Below are 21,534 nucleotides of genomic sequence, written 5' to 3'. Positions count from 1 at the left end.
TCCTAGAAAAGCTGCAGGTTTGAGTAGGTCACCAGCGAAGTTTTTAATAAGGCCTACAGGGCAACCGCCTAGTAACACATTACAATAGTCTTACAGAGAGGTCATGAAAGCATGAATAAGCTTTTCCGCATCAGACATTGATAGCATATGTCAAAGTTTGGCAACATTTTTAAGATGAAAAATGCAGTTTTACAGATGTTTGAAATCTGGCCTTCAAACAACAGGTTGCTATTAAGAATCACCCCCAAATTTTTACTGAAGATGAGGACAGAACTGAGAATCCATCAAGGGTTAGACCGTGTTCTAGGTTTTTGCATGTGAGGTTTTTGGGCCCAATAAGTAAGACCTCAGTTTAATCTGAATTTAGTAATAAGAAGTTATTAGTCATCCAATTTTTCATATCAGCTATACAATCTGTTAATTTCGTAAATTTGTACAAATTATTAGGTTGAGAGGAAATATAAAGTATCATTAGCAAAACAGTGGAAGCTAACTCTGTTTTTTTTAATGAAATGGCCTAGCGGTGGCATATATAGTGTGAAAAGTAAGGGACCAAGAACTGAGCCTTGTGGTACCCCACAGTGTACTTTTGATCTGTATGATGTCTCTTCATTAACTAATACAAATTGATAAGTTTCAGATAGATCTGAACCAGGCTAATGCAGTTCCTGTAATACCAACATAACTTTCAAGCCATTAAGGAGAATATTATGATCGATTGTATCAAATGCAGCACTGAGGTCCAAAAACACTAAGAGAGGAATGCAACCACGTTTGGACGACAGAAGGAGGTCATTTGTAACTCTTAGGAGTGCTGTTTATGTGCTGTGAAATATCTCTAAATCCAGATTAGAATTTTTCACAAATAATGTTTCTCTGTAGGAAGGATCATAGTTGAGCAGATACGACTTTTTCTAGTATCTTTGATAGAAAAGGCAGGTTTACCAGTCATAGATAGTAATGGCAAAATAAGGCTTCCTGAACCACTGAAGCTTCGCAGCCCATTGTTTCACCAAAAGATGCACTGCTCGAAACTTATTCAGCATTGCTGTCCAATGACGCCTAGCTCCTATGTGAAGAAATAGTAGACAAATCAATTCATCCAGGGCCAGTTACCTGACCACACATTTGTACATTCATTGCCTGTAATTAAAATTTAAAAAGTCTGATTAATCAGAGACAACAGTCAGACACAGCTTAGATGCCTCAGGCCACACAGAGCACATTCCATACACAAGAAACAAAAGAAAGAAAAGTGACATACCATACCATACGCTGTTTACAGCACGAGTCACTGGAGGGATATTTGTGACGCTGTGATGTTTTATTTTTAAACAGGTTTGCTCTATTAGCTGGCTGCTTTAGTGTGATAGTTCACCCAAAAATGAAAATTATGTTAATAACTCATGCCTCATCATTGCAGTTGAACCACCAAGTTTTTTTTTGTATTTTTCTGCACTTTAAACAAGTCTGGAAGTCAGATTTCATCTAAAATATCTTACATTTTGTTCTGACGATTAACTAAGGGATGAGTAATAAATAACAGAATTTTATTTTTGGGTGAACTAACCCTTTAAAGGGCACCTATGGTGAAAAATCTAATTTCAAGCTGTGTGGACAGATGTGTGTAGGTATAGTGTATAGACCATCCTTAGGTATGATATAAACACACCCAGTCCTTTTATTTTAATTTAACAACATAAAAACGGTGGACCAATTGGAGCGATTTCGAAACCGACCGCAACTTGACGTAGGAGTGCGGACCCCCGCCACCCAATATTGATTGACAGGTGCGCATACCATATCCTGTTTGTTGTTTCACGTCCACCATTTTTTTGCGTGTGAGTCAAAGGGATGTTACCAAAGGAACACCCCTGCTCAACACAACAACCTTCATCGTCTTTGTGCGAATGAGCAACAGAGATTTTACATTTAGCGGCCATTTGCACTGAACATGCCGTGAATGCAACGTATCGAGATTCGGGGCATTAAAAACAGCTGATCCACCGAAGCACTCTCTCCGAAAACATTCTCGATTGATCTCGACTGGCGATCAGCATTTACTACATGATCGCTCTCATTGGCGCCATTGTTTGTACTTTAGGTGGGTTTGCAAACCTGTGTACTTTTCATTAAGTCTTCCTTAAACTTCAGCCGTTTGCATTTCCCGCAGTCACAGAAGCTCCCTGTCATCTCAACTAGGTACGGCTGGAAAGTGTGAGCTTGTTGCCTCGTGTGCGCGTTCCTCCATTGGAAATAATGAACTTGCCTTAGTTATAGCCTCAGTCAAAGTTAATCCAGTGTGCGTCTCGGAACTTTAAACTAGCACACAGTTGGCATAACTTTGTTTAGTTGCCGCAGTTTTGTTCCGTGCAGAAACGCAGTGTTAAGAAGCCTTTACGATTAATTAAATGTGACGAAATAAAGTACGGTTAATAGTGAAACCGGTTAACCGTTGCATCCCTATTCGGATGACGCAAGCATCGTTACACAACGGCTGTAAAACTACACAAAGACACAAATGATTTTGTAATTACTCCTCTGACACATTCTGGCACATTAGGAATATTGATTCCTCAACAGTAGTCTCTGCTTGGTCTGTGTCCAAGTCCAGGTCATACATGTTTGGCTCAATGCTGGTCCTCTCACTCATGTTGCTTCTCTCCGTCTGTTGCCATACACAAAGCAGGGGAGCTCTTGGCTCTGCCCCCTTGTTAAGTTGGGCGGGAAGTCGAAACTAATTTTCATGTGAAGCAACACACCCCTAAAACAATGACCTGTGTACACACCCCCAAAATGACACTTAACACATTATAATGAATAAATCTGAATTATGTTTTGAACTGAACCTAAACTGGCACACTCAGAAGAACCATAATATTAATATTAAATTATAAAAAAGGGGTAAACTAGGTGCCCTTTAAATGACTTTGAAGCTGGTCTTAGAATTTCAGAAACGACTTATGAGGTTTTTACACATGCATAAAAATATGTATATTAAAAGAGATTTATATTATCTTTAGCGTGATTATAATGACCACAGCAATGGCGTATCGCATCTGCAGTACATGCATGCCAGTCATAGGAGTAGAGTGAACCAACCTGCAGGGTGAAGTCATTATGATTAAAACAGGCCATGCTGAGCACATTCCATACACAAGACACAAAAGAAAAGAATGTGACATACTATACCATTCGCCGTTTACAGCACAAGTCACTGGAGGGATGTTTTTACACTGTGATGCCAAGTTTACGAACAGCTTTTCTCTATTTCACTGTTTTAATGTAATGGTTCTCTCCAAAATTCTGTCCATAAAGGGCATTATAGTGGTACGGTACAGTTCTGTACGCTTTTATGGCAGTTCTACTGTCAAGGGGTACCTAAAAGCAAACCGTACAGTACCACTTTTTGGTCAACCTTTGCAAAGGGTACCAACAGGCCCAAAGGGTACCATAAGGCGGAGCTAGACCCATAGCTGATCACTATTGGTTAACAGAGATGTGTCACTTACAGAAGCAGGAGAATGAAAGCAAAGGAAAGGTCTATAAGTGCAATCGGGTTCACTTTCTCTAGAGAGCTCGCTGTGAATCTATATTTGAAATAACAAACTTTTTGAGCACATATTAATAACGTGCATGTGGTCATTGAATCGCTTCTGATATCTGATCTTTTCAGAAGCAGACAAACGCGAGAGTGAAGTGCAAAAATCAAAGGAGAAGCCGGAAAAAACAGCAGCAAATGGTGCTTCTGCAACCTAAAACATGAACAAACTGCCATATTTAACTATTATCATTGCCTTCTGGACTATTATGAACTCGGAATAACGGAATTATTTTCTAACAGAGATACAGATACAGATGAGAGGTTTGCTCTGACTGTGGGCTATATTTTGTGTTGTTTTTTTAACCTAAATAAGGACTAAATGTATGCTGTGTGTTGTTTTTTGTAATTGGTAACATATCGACTATAAGGGTCTTTATTTGTTCGTATAAGTTGCATTTATTTATTTATTTTACATAATTGCAGACGTTACAGTAGGCTATTTCATTGATCTGCAGTTATAATCAAATCATGGTTATAGAAAAGTTAGTAATGAACATTTATACACAAGTATTTGTGTGTATAAAGCATCTGTTTTGTGAGAAGTGCTTCCTATATTATATGTGAACGACCAGTACAGCTTTACTGTGACATTTCCTCGAGTAAAAATGACGTTGTCTGAAACTTTGTTGTAAACCATGCTCACCAAAAGTGTATCCTTTTGGCTTTGGAAATGCAAGCCTGATAAAGGTGACCCGTACCGTACCTCTCAGTGGTAACGAGCCATTAATGAACAGACGTGCTGTGAAAACTCAGTGACGTCACTTTGTACCAGCTGGTACAGACATCCAATCTCCGCGCTGGAATTTACACAAGGATCTCATCGCCATAGCGTTGCTTAAAATTTCCTTTTCAAACCGGAAGAACGAATTTGCTCTAAACAACGCAAAAACTACCAGTTTTCACTTGTTGGCTAAATTTGTCCTAATAGTGTTTTTGATGACATGCGACATGTATATGACTGTCCACATCTCAAAAAATGTCTTTTGGTGTTTCGTGACCCTTAAGTGAAGTTTATTCATAAACTAATTTCGAGAAAATCACCTGCTTATGATTGCTTGCAGCCGGTCCCGCATTATTCAATTCATGATTCATCAATCGGATGATTTCTAAGTCACTATAAATACCCTAGTTCCATATAACAGCCATCTACGTTTTGAAGAATTCCCCCCTTCCACCCCTACTCCTCCTCCTTTCCTAGATAGGTGGCACGGTGGCCCAGTAGTTAACACTGTAGCCTCACAGCAAGAACATCACTTGTTCTAGTCCTTACCAAGCCAGCTGACGTTTCTGTGCGGAGTGTACACGTTCTCCCCATGCTCACGTGGGTTTCCTCCGGGTTCCCCGGTTTCCTCCCACCATCCAAAAACATGCAACCTAAGTTAATTGACTAATCCAAATATGCACCATAGACATGCTCCTAGTAAGTAGTTATCTCTTAAGAGCAATCACTATCTGTTCATTAGTTACTACAGCAGGGGAGTTCTTGAGATCTACCTGAGCTCAAACTCCACTCTCGCCTTGCACACAGGAGGGAGCCCCGGGCTTGAGGATCTTATCAGTTCAGGGCTCTCTCCTGGGACAGCATGCCAAACAAGCTTTATAATCAATCATCAGCTAAGTGTGAACTCTTGAAATAGCTCATGCCTCATTCCAAACCCTCAAGGTTTGTCTACGGAATGAAAATTCTATTTCAATTCATCTTTATTTCTATAGCGATTTTACAATGTAGATTATAGTAAACTAATACTGTGTCAGTCCAGTTTTCAGAGTTTTATATTCAGTTTAGTTCAGTTCAATGTGGTTTAATTTTCACTGCTGAAAGTCCAAACAAAATGAAGATATTTTTGGTGATAAATTGTCTGTCATCCTCCATAGACAGCAAGAAAGACACAAAAGAATGGTGCCCCTTCAGTGGTTCAATCAGAATAATTTCAAACTCGGTGATTTTTTTTTAGGATTTAAAATCAGAATGAAATCTAAATTTATGGGAATATAGTAGTGCTTGTTTTAAACAATGTATCTGTAATGGAAATAGGGATGCAATGATTAACTAATTTTAATAATCGTGCTTTAATTTGTCATGGGTAATTAATCGTAAAGTCTTCTCAACATCGCGTTTTTGTACGAAACAAAACTGCTGCAACAAAGTAATCCCAACTGTGCGCTAGTTTGAAATTCAAAGCTTGTACACAGAGGCTAATACACACACACACACACTGGATTAACTATGGCTGAGGCTATTAACTAAGGGCCGTTCACATATTGCGTTTTTACACACGCAAGCTCGTTATTTCCAATGGAGGCACACAGCTTGCACTAGATGCACCTAGTTGAAAGAATGGCGTGAGCGCACCGTGAGTCACGTGACAAGGATGGTCAGATGGTCAGCTTCTTACTTTGTATAGAACATACACATTTCTACTCCAAAGAGAAAAAAATATACAAAAAGAAAATACCAAACAAGTTCATAATGTAGCTGATCAAAAGTGCCTTTCAGACAGAGGTTCAGCAGCCTTTCACTACATTTGTTCTCTTTAAAAGAGAAATACTTAGCTAATATGATGCTTAGATTTACTTTAAACAAATACATTTTTATTTATTCTTATTTATTTATTCATTGTTCTGTCATTTCTTTCCAGTGTAAAATTATTACTTATGTTTAAAAACAAAAACCTTTTCACTTACAAGTCCAAGGAGAAATGGACGATTATTTGTTTTTGTAATAGTTTTGTGCTGTATCAATTGGTTTCTGAGCAGCATTTAAAATTAATAAATGCATAATAATCATGATAACTGTGAAACCGGGATTATTCCTCAGACTATAATCGTACAACCAAAATCTATAATCATTGCATCCCTATAGGGAAGCCCCTTCCTGCCTCTAAATAAAAAGGTTATTGTGACTTTTTATCTCATAGTTGTGTGATGTAAACTCAAAATCGCGAGTTAAGTCAGAATTACGAGATGTGAATTCGTGAGAAAGTCACAATTCAGAGTTATAAAGTCAGAATTCAGAGATAGAATGTCACAATTACAAGCTTCAAAGTCAGAATTGGATGATAAAACGTCAGAATTCTGAGATTTCTCAATATCTTATCTAAGAATTTGACTTTTTCTCACAATTGTGGCTTCATTTCTCAGAATGGTGAGATATACTGTGAAGTCAGAATTCTGACTTTATAACTTGGTATTGTGACTTTATCTCAGAATTCCAGCATTATAAATCAGAATTGCGACTTTATTTCTTACAATTCCAACTTTATAACTTGGAAATGCTTATTTCTCAAAATTCTGACTTTATTTCTTAACTCACAATTTTGAGTTTACATCTCACAATTCTGATAAAAAGTCATAATTGTAAGTTTGCAACACGTAATTCTGAGATAAAAAGTACAATAACCTTTTTTTATTGTTCAAAGGCAGGAACAGGCTTCCATAGTAATCTGTACACTTCATTATTTAATTGAAAAAAATGTATTTGCCCTCAGAATCATCAAATATAACTTTTATTCCTCCTTGAAACCACTTTTCTTTTCCTGTGGTCACATGGAATGCCTTTCAGCATGGGTTATAGCAGTTTCTCCTCTGCCTTCATCTTAGCAACACCCATCTTCCAATGATCCAATCAGTTGCCAAAGGATGAAATGATGTAACACCCAACATTTCAAGAGTTCACACTTAGCTGATGATTGATAATAACGCATATTTGTTGTGCTGTCCCGGGAGAGAGCCCTGAGTTTGAGCTCAGGTAGGTTTTGAGAACTCCCCTGCTTGTGAACGTGCTGAGATATATCTGGTTAAGAGTTATCATAAGATGCTATTTTGGAGTAGTCAATTTACTTGTGGTGTATGTCTTTGGACGGTGGAAAGAAAATGGAAAACCAACGCAAACACGGGGAGAACATGCAAACTCCACACAGCAATGCCGACCGGCTTAGAGAGGGGCTGAACCAGTGGCGTTCTTGCTGTGAGGCAACAGCGCTAACCACTAGGCCACCCTATCAGAGAAGAGGAGTAGGGGTGGAAGGGGGGATTCTTCAAGACAAAGGTGAATGGAGTGGAAAGCTCTGGTTATTTATAGTTTGTCAGTATTCAACTGATTGGTGCAATATACAGAGCTGATGTGGTACCAGCTGTTCAATCATAAGCACATGATCCTCTTGAAATTAGTTTATAAATAAACCACACTTCAGGAAAACCTTCTGTTTCATGGCGATTTTAACCTTTGTCTAACTGCATATTTCCTGACACTAGGTGGAGCCGCTAAGCTCATCTGAAGGAGAGGAGTTTCTACTGCAGGCGTGTGGCCAGAGGTCATCCACAGCAGACTACGCTGACCTCTTCACCTGATCTATTCTACAAACACACTTCTACACTGTGATCATGTGTGAGCTGCACTGCCAATACACACAAAAATGAAGTGAATAACTGCAAATCAACATCTGTGAAGGCAATTATGATTCTGTTTATATGCATCAAAACATTTCAGAAACACCCCATTTTAACAATGAATGAAATCAGAAGCATTTTTATTAACCATTGCAAAAAATGAGCTTATTTCTTTGTGTAATTGAACTGATAAAACTATTTTGAACATAAAACTAATTTATAATATAACAATTTTTCATTTCCGAAAAAATTCCGTATATATTGGTATATACATAAATAATTACGCTCTACTAGCTGGTCAGTAGCTGAAGAACCATCATTTTAAGTTAACAAGCAACTCAGAGTTTGTTCGTTTTCATGAACATTTCTTTCTGTAAAGCTTTTTGGGTGTGCTTTGAATACATTTATTTCCTGTGAAAAAGCACAATTAGCACTTTTTGAATGAGCTGAAAAACATAATGAAGGAAACCATTAAGACACAGTTAACAATGCTGTATTGAACATTTTATATGGTTGAACTATTCCTCAGTAATGTGTTTGGCTTAATTTTATTCCAATAAATGCTAATTATTTAAATTAAATTCAAAAATATATCGACAAATACATAAAAGTGACAAGGTGTGCAAATTGAAGCTTCCCTTATGGATGTGCACATATTTCATAAAGTGACATGAACTCATAAAATGCATCAGTACACTCAGATTCAGCTGGAGAACGACATGAAAACTACAATATCATCAAGAACATTTCTCTTGTTACAATGTTTAAATACATTTGTTTCCCTTTATAAATCCAGATTCTATCACAACAGATTTACTGTATGACTGTCACAGTAAGGACCAAGTCTGGAAGACACATACCAATATATATATACAGCAGTGGTCTCAAACTCAATTCCTGGAGGGCTGCAGCTCTGCAGTTTTGCTCCAACCCTAATCAAACACCTTGATTAGTTGGATGAGCTGTTTAAAGGGTCACAAAACACATTTTTTGAGCTGTTGACAGTCATTAATGTGTCCCACGCTGCTATAAACACTATTAGGACACACATATTTCACAAAAAAGTGAAAATTGGTTATTTTTGCGTTATTTCGAGCTAATTCGTTCTTCTGGTTTGAAACGATTTTTTGAAGCTGCGTCACGGCGATTAGATACTTGTGTGTATTTCAGCATGAAGATTGGATGTCTGTACATGCGAGTGCATCGTGACGTCTCTGAGTGTGCTGCATTAATTTATGAGAAAGACTTGGTTCAAACCAATCAGCACGCTCTATTATGAATGAGGTGCAACTTCATTAATATGTATGATAGCTTCGAAGACCTGTACAGTGTTCAGACGGCAGCAAGACACCACATTGTGTTGCCAAAACAAGTGGTAGCAGAAGAATTGTTGGGAGACACAGGGTGATTAGTGTTGCATTTATAATTTTCCCGCTAAGAGAGTGCAGCTGGACTCACGTGTAGATACAGTGCACGTGACGCGCAACAAAAATACAATACGTGTCTAAGAAACATTTTTTACCCCAGAGCTTTTCTCATCTGGAAATGGTGAAATCTGGATTTGCCACTCGTCTCCTTTTAAAAAAGACGCGGCTTCAGTTGGTGTTGATTGTCCTGTCTCTACAGACTTGGTAAGCAAGCGATCAGTGGTCTTTGTTTGTTTATTCAGATGGCAAAGTTAATTCGTATCGCCAGCAGTACTCTTTCAGTGTTTAAAGACATACTTTAGTCAAAATGATTTCTAAGTTTACAGTACATTATTATCACTACAATATTATAGACTGAAAGATCCTCTGTAAATGTTGCTCTTCAAGTGTAAACACTGCATTCAAACTATTACCGTCGTGTAGGATTTTCGGCACATTTTGTGACAGGATAGTCTACACACACGGCTTTCTGATGCTACCTACCGAGTGCATCTAGGTTACCGAGAAATGCGGAGGGTTTTTTTCTCTCATTCGCCGTGCGGTATCAAACATTGCATTAAAAATAGACGCTTCCAGCAGTTCCTCGAATCAAATATCTGATGTCACGAGGGACATGAATAAAATGTTCCTGAATAAAAAAGTGCCAAACTGCAGTTAAAGTCCACCATTTAAGAATTTGGCAAATAATTTGATTACTGATATCCCTGTAAACAGTCACTGTCTTTCTCCCCTGCATGTGTTTGTTTTGCCTCTGTGAAAATCAGCGTGGGCCCAAACCGAAACTCCCATTTTTATGCAACTTCCCTCTTTCCCTTCCGACACACCCACTTTTCTGACTTTTTCCAAGAACACCCTGCTGAAACGGGGGGGTCGTCTCGTGGCCCTTTAAGACTAATCAAGACTATTAAGCAGGTGTGATTTGGAGGTGGTTGGAGCTAAAAATCTGCTGTGGCCCTTCAGGAGTTTGAGACCACATGATCTACAGTTTCTATTGAGAACTTTTTGTCTTTTGAGGAGACCAACAGAATTGACTGGCATTCAGTACAGTTCTGGTAATAAAAACAATCTGCTCATCTCGTGTAACAAGTGTCTTCACTCCACATCAATGTTTGAGTGAGAATGCATAGCTTCATGTAAGATGAGGATTAATGTGATTGATAATTTGAGTTAAACAGAATGATTAAATCGTGTTGGAAGAGCTTGTCTAAAGCTTAAAGTGATAGTTCAACCAAAAGTGAAATCATCATTTACTTGTTCCAAACCTGTTCAACTTTCTTTCTTCAAAGGAAGATGTTGGGGAAAAAAGCCATTGACCTCCATGGTATTTTCTTTAGTTCCTACTATCAATGGCTGCTGGTTTCCTTCAGAATATCTTGTTTGGTGTTCATCAAATAAAAAAGATTTATAAAAGTTTAGAACCACTTAACGATGAGTAAATGAAATATTTTGGTTGAAATGTCACTTTAATAAGAGCTGTTAAAAGCAATATAATAATGCTGAACTTTAATTAAACCCTTGTAAAATGTCAAAACAAAGCCGTTTGGTGCCTTTTCATGATAAGAGCCATGGGGACTTGATCATTTAAGTTCCAGTACGAAGTCGTCATTCCTGTGAAAAGCACCCAAGGAACTGTTTCAGCTCTCCACACAGAGTTCCTCTTCTATCATCAGATGTGTGTTACATGAAGAACTGTCCCAGCAGATTGGCCACACCCAGCAGTATGAGGAAGCCGTGGAAGAGGGTGGAGGTCCAGCGTAACTCACCTCTGCGCTTCAGCGAGACCATGTGGATCAGAGAGGGAAGAACAAACACCAGAGCCAAGCCACATAAAGCCCCCGAATACCTGAGAGCAGAGAAGAGTTTAACACAGCATCAAATCTTTTGAAAAATCTATTATTAATTACACAACCTCATGTTCTTTCAGGTCTTCATTTATCTTTAGATCACAAATTAGGATATTTAAAATTCAAGATCTCCCTCAGGATGAAGCTGCTTTGACACGATCTACATTGTAAAAGCGCTATACAAATAAAGGTGAATTGAATCATGATCAATAGACAGCAAGGGTCCTAAGATGTTTAAAGATCAGAAAAGGAACCAAACACATTCCATGTGACTTCAGTGTGTTCATATGATCTTTAAAAACCTTTTTGTGTGCCAAAAACTATAAAAACAACTTGGTTCAACCCATGTCAGATTAGGGGTGCATGTTTACTACAGGCAATATATTAGGTGCGTTCAACTTCATACACCGCTGCGCCGATTGATCGAAATCTTAAAGTGGTGCGCGCCGTTTAGAAACTTTGTCCGGATTGACGCTCCAAGATCAGACGACTGATTCAGCTGGAGCAGCATCTGAAGAGCGACTGCAGGAGCTGTAATGACAACACCAATATTACACGACTGGCCGAGTTCACCGTATGACAACAACCACGTGTGTTTCGGGTTCATTATTGGACAAATTCTGATTCTCAAATTTCAAAACCAACAATTAACTTTTTTATAACATCTCTATCTTGTATACATTGTGCTTATTAAAAGACTACAAATATTTTACTGCAGTATCATCTTTTGTTAAATAATTTGGTTATAATGGCTAGATTGTTGGTACAGGTTTATTTTCGACCTTTTTATACAGACGATTAAATGCATTCAGCTCCATGAACGATTGAAATGATAAATTTTAGTGAATAACCTAAATAATAACTCAAATAAGTCTCACAGACTTGGAATAAAATAATTTAATCCTGCCATCCTAACGATTTATTAACAAATTAAGGCAAACTATTATCAAATAATTATAAAATGATTTATACAATTATATATATTTTTTTCCTATCAAGCCGTTTATGCAGAAATTTTCAAAGTGACTGATGAACCTGCTCTTCCTGGGAAACTTCTACTTAAAAAGTGTAGCTCATCTATTTTAGGAATGTCCATTTGTTCAGTCTTTTTGGATTAAAGTGCTTTTTTAAAATGCTTTCAATATCCAAAATAATCTTAATCATTGTTTAAGACAATATTGCAAGTTCACTAAAAGCTGACTGGAATTTTTTAGATCCAAAAAAAAAAAAAATTTACTTGTTTAAATATCAATATTTATTAATAGAACCTTATAATATACTTATTGCTATAAACAGTAGTTTACAGGCCCGTTTCCTTTTATTAAATAATTATTATGCCCAATCCCAATTCCACCCCTTAGCCCTTCCCCTTACCGTGTTAGTGTTATATCGTAACGCTTTTAAAAATAAAAACCGCTAAATTTTGCTGTCTATAATCCATAATAATAACTCCTGCATAGCAGTCCTACAACATTCTGACACTCAAATCCCGTCAGAAAAGTCTAGTGGCTGAGAATGAGCTTTTTAGTGTCTGCTATAACGCTAATGTTGTTTTTGGTGTGTTTCCATAGATGAATATGGCCACAGTACAGTTACGATCTTATTGCCACATTAGATCATTATGATAACATGATATATGTCTTCAGTGATTTCCTGAAGATAAATACCACAAAATAACACAACTGGAATAACTACAGCAGTCGCGATCGTGTGATCTCATATGAAGCAAGAGCTTACGATGACATGATGACATGTGCAGGTGCTGTAGCGCTGTCCCAATTCTTAGGGTTAACTTTTGAAGCCCTTCCCCTTCACACTGTTTAAAGGACCAAGGGGAAGGGGTACAAAAATAGAATTGGGATTGGGCCTAAGATTTATAGGTGCGCATTTTATCTTCCTATGCATCAAATAAGCGCTCCAAACTAGTTCTTGATTGAGACATGTTGAATTTTTATATCATTTGCAATGTTTCCAAATTGCATGTAGTAATTTTTCTTACCAATTTTTATATTTGTGTTTTTATTATATCCTGTGGCAGTTCATTCCACTGTGGAGACCCCTGATAAATAAGGGACTAAGCCAACGTATAATGAATGAATAATTTTCTGTAAAGCTACTTCTGGCTCTGACATGTCCACATCGAGATGGTTATAAGAGACGTGTTTAAAGGATTATATGCAGCATCCTTCATTCATTCTCTTAGGTAAGGCGAGAGCTTCTCTTTAGGTTCGTAATTAGACTTATTCTTGTATGTACTACTTGTATACTTATACAACAATTTGTCCAAAACTCAGCGGTCAGAATTCTGACAGGGACTAAAATCAGAGAACACATTACTCCTGTTTTGGAATCTCTCCATTGGCTACCAGTCAGATTCAGCATTGATTTTAAAATCCTCATGCTTACACACAAGGCCCTGCATGGTTTGGCTCCACACTATCTGTCTGAACTCTTAACTTGGTACTCCCCCATGTGACCTCCGTTCCTCTGACTTTCCACTTTACTCGTCTGCGCTCTATGGGTGACCAGGCTTTCACATCTCTGGCTCCGAGGCTCTGGCACTCTCTCCCTATGACATTAGACACGCTGAGTTTAATTTGTTTAAATCATCCTTGAAAAACTCACTACTTTACACTCGCCTATTTATGAGGTGTGCATTTTTGGTTTATGTTTCTAGATATTTGAATGTTTTAGCCTGAATTATTCAATTTTACTGTTATTCTGTTTTATATCTGTATCTTTTCCGTGTAAAGTGCTTTGATAACTAATTTTTAAAGGTGCTATACAAGAATAAATTATGATTTTTTTTTTGGTTCCTTTAGATTTTCTCTAAAATTTCTTAACTTGTGATCAAAAGAAGAACCGTGAAACACGAGCTGAACTCATTTTAGTGTAAAGCATCTAAAGCTGATTCAGGAAAGGGTTTCATCAAATGTTAGGTTGCTTAATATAAATGTGCGCCTGCTCCATACCAGATGTACATTTATTAAAACCTGTATGTTCTTATGTTTTATTTGGTCTGTCTTTTTTTTGTTTGTTTGTTTGTTTGTTTATAGCTGTTTAACTTTTGGTTTAACTGTGATTGTTTAGCCAGTCATCCAATCAGTGGAGAAGTGGTGGGACAAATACACGACCAGCCATCATAAGGTACTTGTACAGTGAACGAACAACAAAGAAGTTCAAATTACTAGTCAAAACACGAGAAATAGCGGAAAATACTTAATGATGGGATTATAGAGAATGGTAAAATACAGGAGAATCCCGGCAAAAACGTGGGGGTTGACATGTATGAAGTGAATAGCAAAACATCTTCGCAAGATTAACACAAAACATATTTGCGAGATAACGCAAAACATCATTGCGAGGGAACGCAAAAACTTAAAAATATATATATCTTCCTATCACTGTTTTTTTTTTCTCCCACACATTTTTTTTCTCCCACTCCCAAAAAACAGCTAATGAGATTTGATAGCTTGATTCTATTTTATTATAATAGCTATTATTTTAATAAGCTAAACTGTTTGCTACCAATGTATACTATTTATTCTTTCTTTTGTAAATAATAATAAAACATATTACAGACCATTTAACCGTTTATTTACAATGAAACAGCTCCAAATTAACATGTGTAGTAATTTGGGGATTTTTTTAAAGGGGGAAATCCCTTATTATGGTGGGCAAATGCCTTATTTTCACATCCCAATGTTGACGGGTATGATATGTCGAATGAAGCATTCTAGCAAAGGAGCCAACTATCAATTGGTATAGACAGACGATTCTGCAGGGGAGGTGCTCGAACAGCGAATACTTGCTTCACAGATATAAGAAATGTATCCACATAAAGCTTGAAATCTCTACTTTTAAATGAACCAACCAGCTACAGTCCATACTGTCAAACGCATAGCACATGACAGCATCTACTATACACAAACAGGTCACTGTCATTTTGGAAGAAGATTTGCCATCAAGACCAAGTTGTGAGTTACTTCAGAAGACCAACATGGTAAGAGGAGGCAATATTTAGAGGATGGTAATGTGTAGCGCGTAAACATAAATAGAGGTTGGTGTCGTGATCTTGTTCCCTTTGAATGCACATGTGCATTAAATTGGGCAACCTGAAAAATGCAGATTTGTGTGATTCAAACATTTAGAAACTGAATTTAGGAGAAGAGTTGTTGTTTAATTTTATTGGTTACTCGAAAAATGATATTTCATTGTAAGCTTGGCAAACAGTATTGGAGAATTTGACGCTTCCCCGTTCAAACAGAATCTTCTCTCCGTTAAACAGAAATTGGGGAAAAAGTAGGGGGGCAAATAATTCTGACTTCAACTGTATACATGTATTATTTAATTTCCCCCGCCCAGAGCAAATATTTGACTACTGTCTGTGAGTGACAGTATTACTATTCAATTGAGTGAGCACACTTTCGTTCTGCCCAATCAGAATTCTGCCGCTTCAGAAACGTTAATAGACTAATTAATATAAAAGAAAAAGAGGACCTCGATAATATAGGAATATTTTGGTTTTAAAGTCACAGACACTGAACAAAAAAACAGGTAATCTGTAAGAATTGTTGCCACAGCATGAGGAAATACAACAACCAGCACCTAAAACACCTCAGGTGGCTATATGTGTCTTGCTAAAACGTCAACTGAAAGTATTGACAGTGGCACTCAAATCTAGTAGCAAGCAACAGCAAAGTACAATTTCAGAGTTGTTTCAGCCATGTTTTTTTGCTTTATATTTTTGGGTTGTTTTTATAATAAGCTAAACTATCTCCCTAATTTGAGTTCAACTTGTTTACAGGAAGGTAAGGTCATTTTATTTGTGGCTCTAGAGCAGGGATCACACTCAATTGACCTGGGAGCCGCTGGAGGCAGAGTCTTGGTGAGGCTGGGCCGTATCAGGTTTCCCACAAGAAATTAATTATATTAGTAATTATTAATTTTCAATTTGTTTTTGGTTTTTTTAAATCTTATTTTGTGTTTAAAAATAAAGAGATTTGAGAAGATTGGAATTTAAACACAAAATATGATGAAAAAAACAAACAAATTAAAAATTAATAATAAAATAAATCAATCAGTAAAAAATTGTCATAATAGTAATAATAATATTAATTAGATTTACTGTTATTCGCTGTGCTGTTGTTACATTTGTTGTAACAATAATTGAGAGAGAGACCTCACATTAACTCTTTAAGTGCCATTTCAGTTCACTTACAAGCAAAAAACTGTAATTAAATTACTCACTCTGTCTTATCTTCAAGAAGAGCCCACAGTAGCTCTGCTGTCATGTTCTGTGCCGCACTGACAATAAACTTTCAAATTAAAGCGGGGGCCACAAACTATCGCCGCGAGTTTGAGACCCCTGCTCTAGAGAAAAATTTGTGTTTCATTTCTGAATATTTAATAACAAATTTGAATAAATGTTTAAGTAGGTTAATATATTTTCAGTTCCTTTTTTAACTAACATTATATCAAGAAGCTATGATACAGATTATTGAGCTGGAGCTTGACTTAAAAAAAAAACCCAAAAACAAACGCAATTAGATATTTTACCCAAAATCCCACAGCCCTACCCGAGAGGCATTTCAAAGATGGTCGCCAAGTGAAATGATTTACCCTTAGGTGCCTTTTACACCAGTGCATCTTCATTTTAAAAAGGCGTTCGAGTATAAAAATGCTCCTCATCCATATTGATTTTTTTACTGCGTTAAAACAGTACAATATAGCATAAAACACATGAGTCTGACTTTGTATTAGATGAAAGAATAGTATTTAAAAAAACAGTTCGTGAGAGTAACAGGAAAATCTACTACCTCCTCATCATTTTGAAGTGCAACTAGACTACTATTGCAGGAGGCAATAGAGGATTGAACAATGCATCTGACACCATACTGTAAGTCACATGACAGTAACGTACAGTATGTTTGAATCATTCCTACTATACAATGGAGATCAACATAACAATAATATAAACACCATCATTCAATTTTGAGGAAATTAAGTGATTTACAATGCTAGCAGAACAGTGTTTCACAAAATATCCAAGGCACTTACTGGTTATTTTGTGTCAAAATTAGAGCCCCTGACATTTATCAGCTCTCTTACCTGATGATGGAGCCAATGTTTGGGTAAAACTTGGCCATCAGAACTCCAGCGCCGACAACGAGGACGTTCAGAACAAACACTTGGAGAAAACTACAGTAAACATGAGAAAACAAATGTTTTAATAATGACATTCTACAAAGGAAAATATTTAAGATCATTTTTGTAAATATACATTCTAATTACCACATTTATCAACGTGCATATTAATCTGACAAATGATTATGATCATTTCCGTGGGGGCTTGTAGTTTTTTTGAGTAAGTTGCACACCGAAAGAGAAGCACCACAAAGCTCTCAAACACAATCATGATTGGGCCATGAAACGCATGATTAGAAACTTGTGAATGTGCTTTCATTTAAATCAAATCTTTACTTTGTGAATACATGGTGACAGATGCATCTTAAATGAGCCTTAAAACATCTAGAAACTTACATAATCATGTAATAAAAACAATTAAGTCAGTGCAGTTAATTAAATCTAAACAGACGCTAACATTGTTCCATAAAGTGCAACATACTGTAAGGTTCCTAAAAGAAGTGTTCAAAAGATGCGTTTATATTGTTGTACATGTTATTTTACGTCATAGTTAAAGCATAATTGTTTATCATTCAACACATTGCAAAAGTAGGCAAAAGAAGAGCCTTTTAACAAATATTTAATCTCTTCATTTGCATGCATTAGATCTGAGGTGATTTTTGATCATTCAGAGGCACCACCAAAATAACAAAACAGCCAAGAATGAATTAAATCTTGTTGGCTGAGGACATCTGCTGGTTGAAGCTTATTCCAAAATGGATTAAATTCATTTATTTCCTCAACATTCTACACACAATACCCCATAATGACAAAGTGAAAAAAAGATTTTTTGAAATTGTTGCAAATTTATTAAAAATAAAAAACCTGAAAAATCACATGTACAGAAGTATTCACAGCCTTTGTTCAATACTTTGTTGATGCACCTTTGGCAGCAATTACAGCCTCAAGTCTTTTTGAATATGATGCCACAAGCTTGGCACACCTGTCTTTGGGAATTTTCGCCCATTCCTCTTTGCAGTACCTCTCAAGCTCTATCATGTTGCATGGGAAGCGACAGCATACAGCCATTTTCAGATCTCTCCAGAGATGTTCAATAGGATTTAGCTCTGGGCTCTGGCTGGGCCACTCAAGGACATTCACCGAGTTGTTGTGAAGCCACTCCCTTGATATTTTGGCTGTGTGCTTTGGGTAATTGTCCTGCTGGAAGGTGAACTGTCGCCCCAGTCTAGGTCTTCCAGTTCCTGCTGCTGAAAAACATCCCCATAGCATGATGCTACCACCATGCTTCACTGTAGGAATGATATTAGGTGACGAGCAGTGCCTGGTTTTCTCCAAATATAACGTCTGGCATTCACTCCAAAGAGTGCAATTTTAGTCTTATCAGAGCAGAGAATTTTGTTTCTTATGGTCTGAGAGTCCTTCAGATGCCTTTTGGCAAATTCTAGGCGGGGAGTGGCTTCCATCTGGCCACTCTACCATACAGGCCTGATTGGTGCACAGATAGTTGTCCTGCTGTAAGGTTTACCTCTCTCCACAGAAGAACGCTGGAGCTCAGACAGAGTGATCATCAGGTTATTGATCACCTCCCTGACTAAGGCCCTTCTTCCTCGATCAGTCAGCTTAGATGGCCGGCCAGCTCTAGGAAGAGTCCTGGTGGTTCCAAACATCTTCCACTTACGAATGATAGAGGCCACTGTGCTCATTGGAACTTTTAGAGCAGCAGAAATTTTTCTGTAACCTTACCCTACCTTGCGCCTCGAGACAATCCTGTCTCAGAGGTCTACAGACAATTCCTTTGTCTTCATGCTTTATTTGTGCTTTGACATGCACTGTCAACCCTGGAACCTTATATAGACAGGTGTATGTCTTTTCAAATCATGTCCAATCAACTGAATTTACCACAGGTGAACTCCAATTAAGCTGCTGAAATATCTACAGAATGATCAGTGGAAACAGAATGTACCTGAGCTTAATTTAGAGCTTCACAGTAAAGGTTGTGAATAGTTATGTACATGTGATTTTTATTTTTTATTTTTAATAAATTTGCAACAATTTCAAAAAATATTTTTCACATTGTCATTATGGGGTATTGTGTGTAGAATTGGGGAAATAAATTTATTTAATCCATTTTGGAATAAAGCTGTAACATAAAAAATGTGGAAAAAGTGAAGCGCTATGAATACTTTCCGGATACACGGTATATAAGAAATGCAATGAAATTACAGCTGACTCCTTTGTGATCCCCCATCACTTGAAAGCAATAGTTTCATCACTTCAGTTTTTGTCTGATGTGTAACTGAACAGTCAATCAGGACACTCTTTCACTAACAGCCAATGCTGATTCTACATTCTAAGATTGTGACGAAATAGGAAACACACCAAACCGACTAGCATGATAGATGCTCACCGTTGGCCAATCGTCGGCTTAGTGTGTCCCACCCACAACACAACTGCAAGTCCTATCTATTCTAGTCTTCTATTTCTATCAAGTCTATTCTATAATCAGCATAAAACAGTCAATTTAGCATTATTTAGTGGATGCTCATTACAAACTCATTACATAAACTTTTTGAAAAAATGTTTCAAAACAGTATGAAGCACAGACGGCTTGTTAGCCGAAATCATGTGACTTGGTTACAGAGATCTAAGGGCATTTAAAATGCAGCCAGTCACACATCTGCAAAGTTATGTTATTTTACAACATTTAAAGTTATTTTACAACATTATTACTCACCCAGGGTAATGGTTGCCAAAGATCTGCCCCATGAGCTGCACACGCACCAGGTACCCAAGCAGAGGATACACTGTGGTCATCTGGAACAGAAGAAAGGTCCTCGCTACAAAAACCAGGATGTCACTGCTGGGAAAATTATCCAGAAAGTTCTGTAAAAGATCAAGACAATGTCAGTTTTAATAGCTCCTTTAAAAAGCACCTTTTTCTTTAAAAAAAAAAAAATCAATATTTAGCATACCCTGATTACGAATAATCCACAACAGGCCTTTGAGTTATTACAAAATAATGCTATACACTAAAGTGTGGATTATTTCCTAATAATTCAGTGGTTTGTTGCCTGTTATTTCATTCTATTATGATTGATTACCACTAAAAATAAAGTAACAAATTACAAATACTCAAATTACTTTAATTAGGTAGTTTTTCTCAGGAATTGTAATTTACTAAGTAGTTTTAAAAATGTGTACTTTTAATTTCCCTTGAATACATTTTCAGTGCACTTTTACTCCACTACTTTCCTTCAAACTGCAGTCACTACTTTATTATTTCCTGTCTATGGGCATTGGCTGAAGTAGAAAAATCAGTCTTGTGATTCCTGTCCAATCAAATCGCACATAGAAAGTAAATCACATAACTCAACCTTTTTAACTGCATAAAAAATGTCCAAGAGGATGTCCAAAATCTTTACATGCAATGACTGTTTATAGACTGGATGTCACTGATGAGAAAATGAAGGATGTCGACTGTATGATGACTGAAATCACCAAACAGCCTTAAACAATAACTAAATGGAACGAATGAAAAATGGAAGGAAGGGCTGAATGAAGAAAGGGCCAAAGAAGGAATGGAAGGAAGGACCGGACCAAATGAATGGAGGAAGGATTAAAGGAAGAACTAAAAGTAAGGAAGGAAGGGAAGAAAGAACAAAGGAACAAACTGAAGAACGAAAGGAGGAATAAATGGAAGAACAAAGGAAGGGAAAGAACGGAAGTAAGAAAGAAAGGGAAGAATGAAGGAAGGAAGGGATGAACGAAGGAAGAAACAAACGGAAGAAAGAAAAAAGGCAAGAATAAAGGGACGAAGGAAGGAAGGGAAGAATGAAGGAAGCGAAGAACAAAGAAGGGAAGAGAACAACAAAGGAAGAAGAATAAAGGAAGGAACAAATGTAAGAACTAAAGAACGAAGGAAGGGATGAACGAAGGAAAGAAAAACAGAAGAACGAAAGAAGGAAAGAAACAGAAGCAAGAAAGGGAAGAACGAAGGAAGGACCAAACTAAAAAAAAGAAGGAAGGGAAGAACGAAGAAAGGAACAAACGGAAGAATGAATGAAGGAATGAACAAACAGAAGGAAGGAAGTAAGGAAGAAAAAGGAACAAAAGTAAGAAAGGG

At 37.1% G+C, this 21,534-nt stretch overlaps 2 protein-coding genes across 3 annotated transcripts in view; one reads left to right on the top strand and one right to left on the bottom strand.

Moving 5' to 3' along the window:
* sh2d4a (SH2 domain containing 4A) overlaps window positions 1-8,140 on the top strand; it is a 40,822-nt gene extending 32,682 nt beyond the window's left edge. For both annotated transcript variants that reach the window (XM_056466341.1, XM_056466339.1), the window contains exon 9: window positions 7,859-8,140. In XM_056466341.1, the coding sequence (XP_056322316.1) occupies window positions 7,859-7,954 (96 nt within the window). In that variant the 3' untranslated portion in view covers window positions 7,955-8,140. The remainder of the gene's footprint in view (window positions 1-7,858) is intronic.
* The window catches only part of slc38a9 (solute carrier family 38 member 9), a 46,475-nt gene continuing 33,006 nt past the window's right edge, over window positions 8,066-21,534 (bottom strand). The window contains exons 13-15 of the mRNA XM_056466338.1: window positions 20,146-20,294; window positions 17,376-17,465; window positions 8,066-11,263 (exon numbers count right to left, since the gene is read on the bottom strand). Of these exons, the coding sequence (XP_056322313.1) occupies window positions 11,098-11,263; window positions 17,376-17,465; window positions 20,146-20,294 (405 nt within the window). The 3' untranslated portion in view covers window positions 8,066-11,097. The remainder of the gene's footprint in view (window positions 11,264-17,375; window positions 17,466-20,145; window positions 20,295-21,534) is intronic.

This window comes from Danio aesculapii, chromosome 10, assembly GCF_903798145.1.
Source record: "Danio aesculapii chromosome 10, fDanAes4.1, whole genome shotgun sequence".
Lineage (NCBI taxonomy): Eukaryota > Metazoa > Chordata > Actinopteri > Cypriniformes > Danionidae > Danio > Danio aesculapii.
Note: the sequence above shows the minus strand (reverse complement) of the source record. Positions and strands in the feature narration are given on the sequence as shown.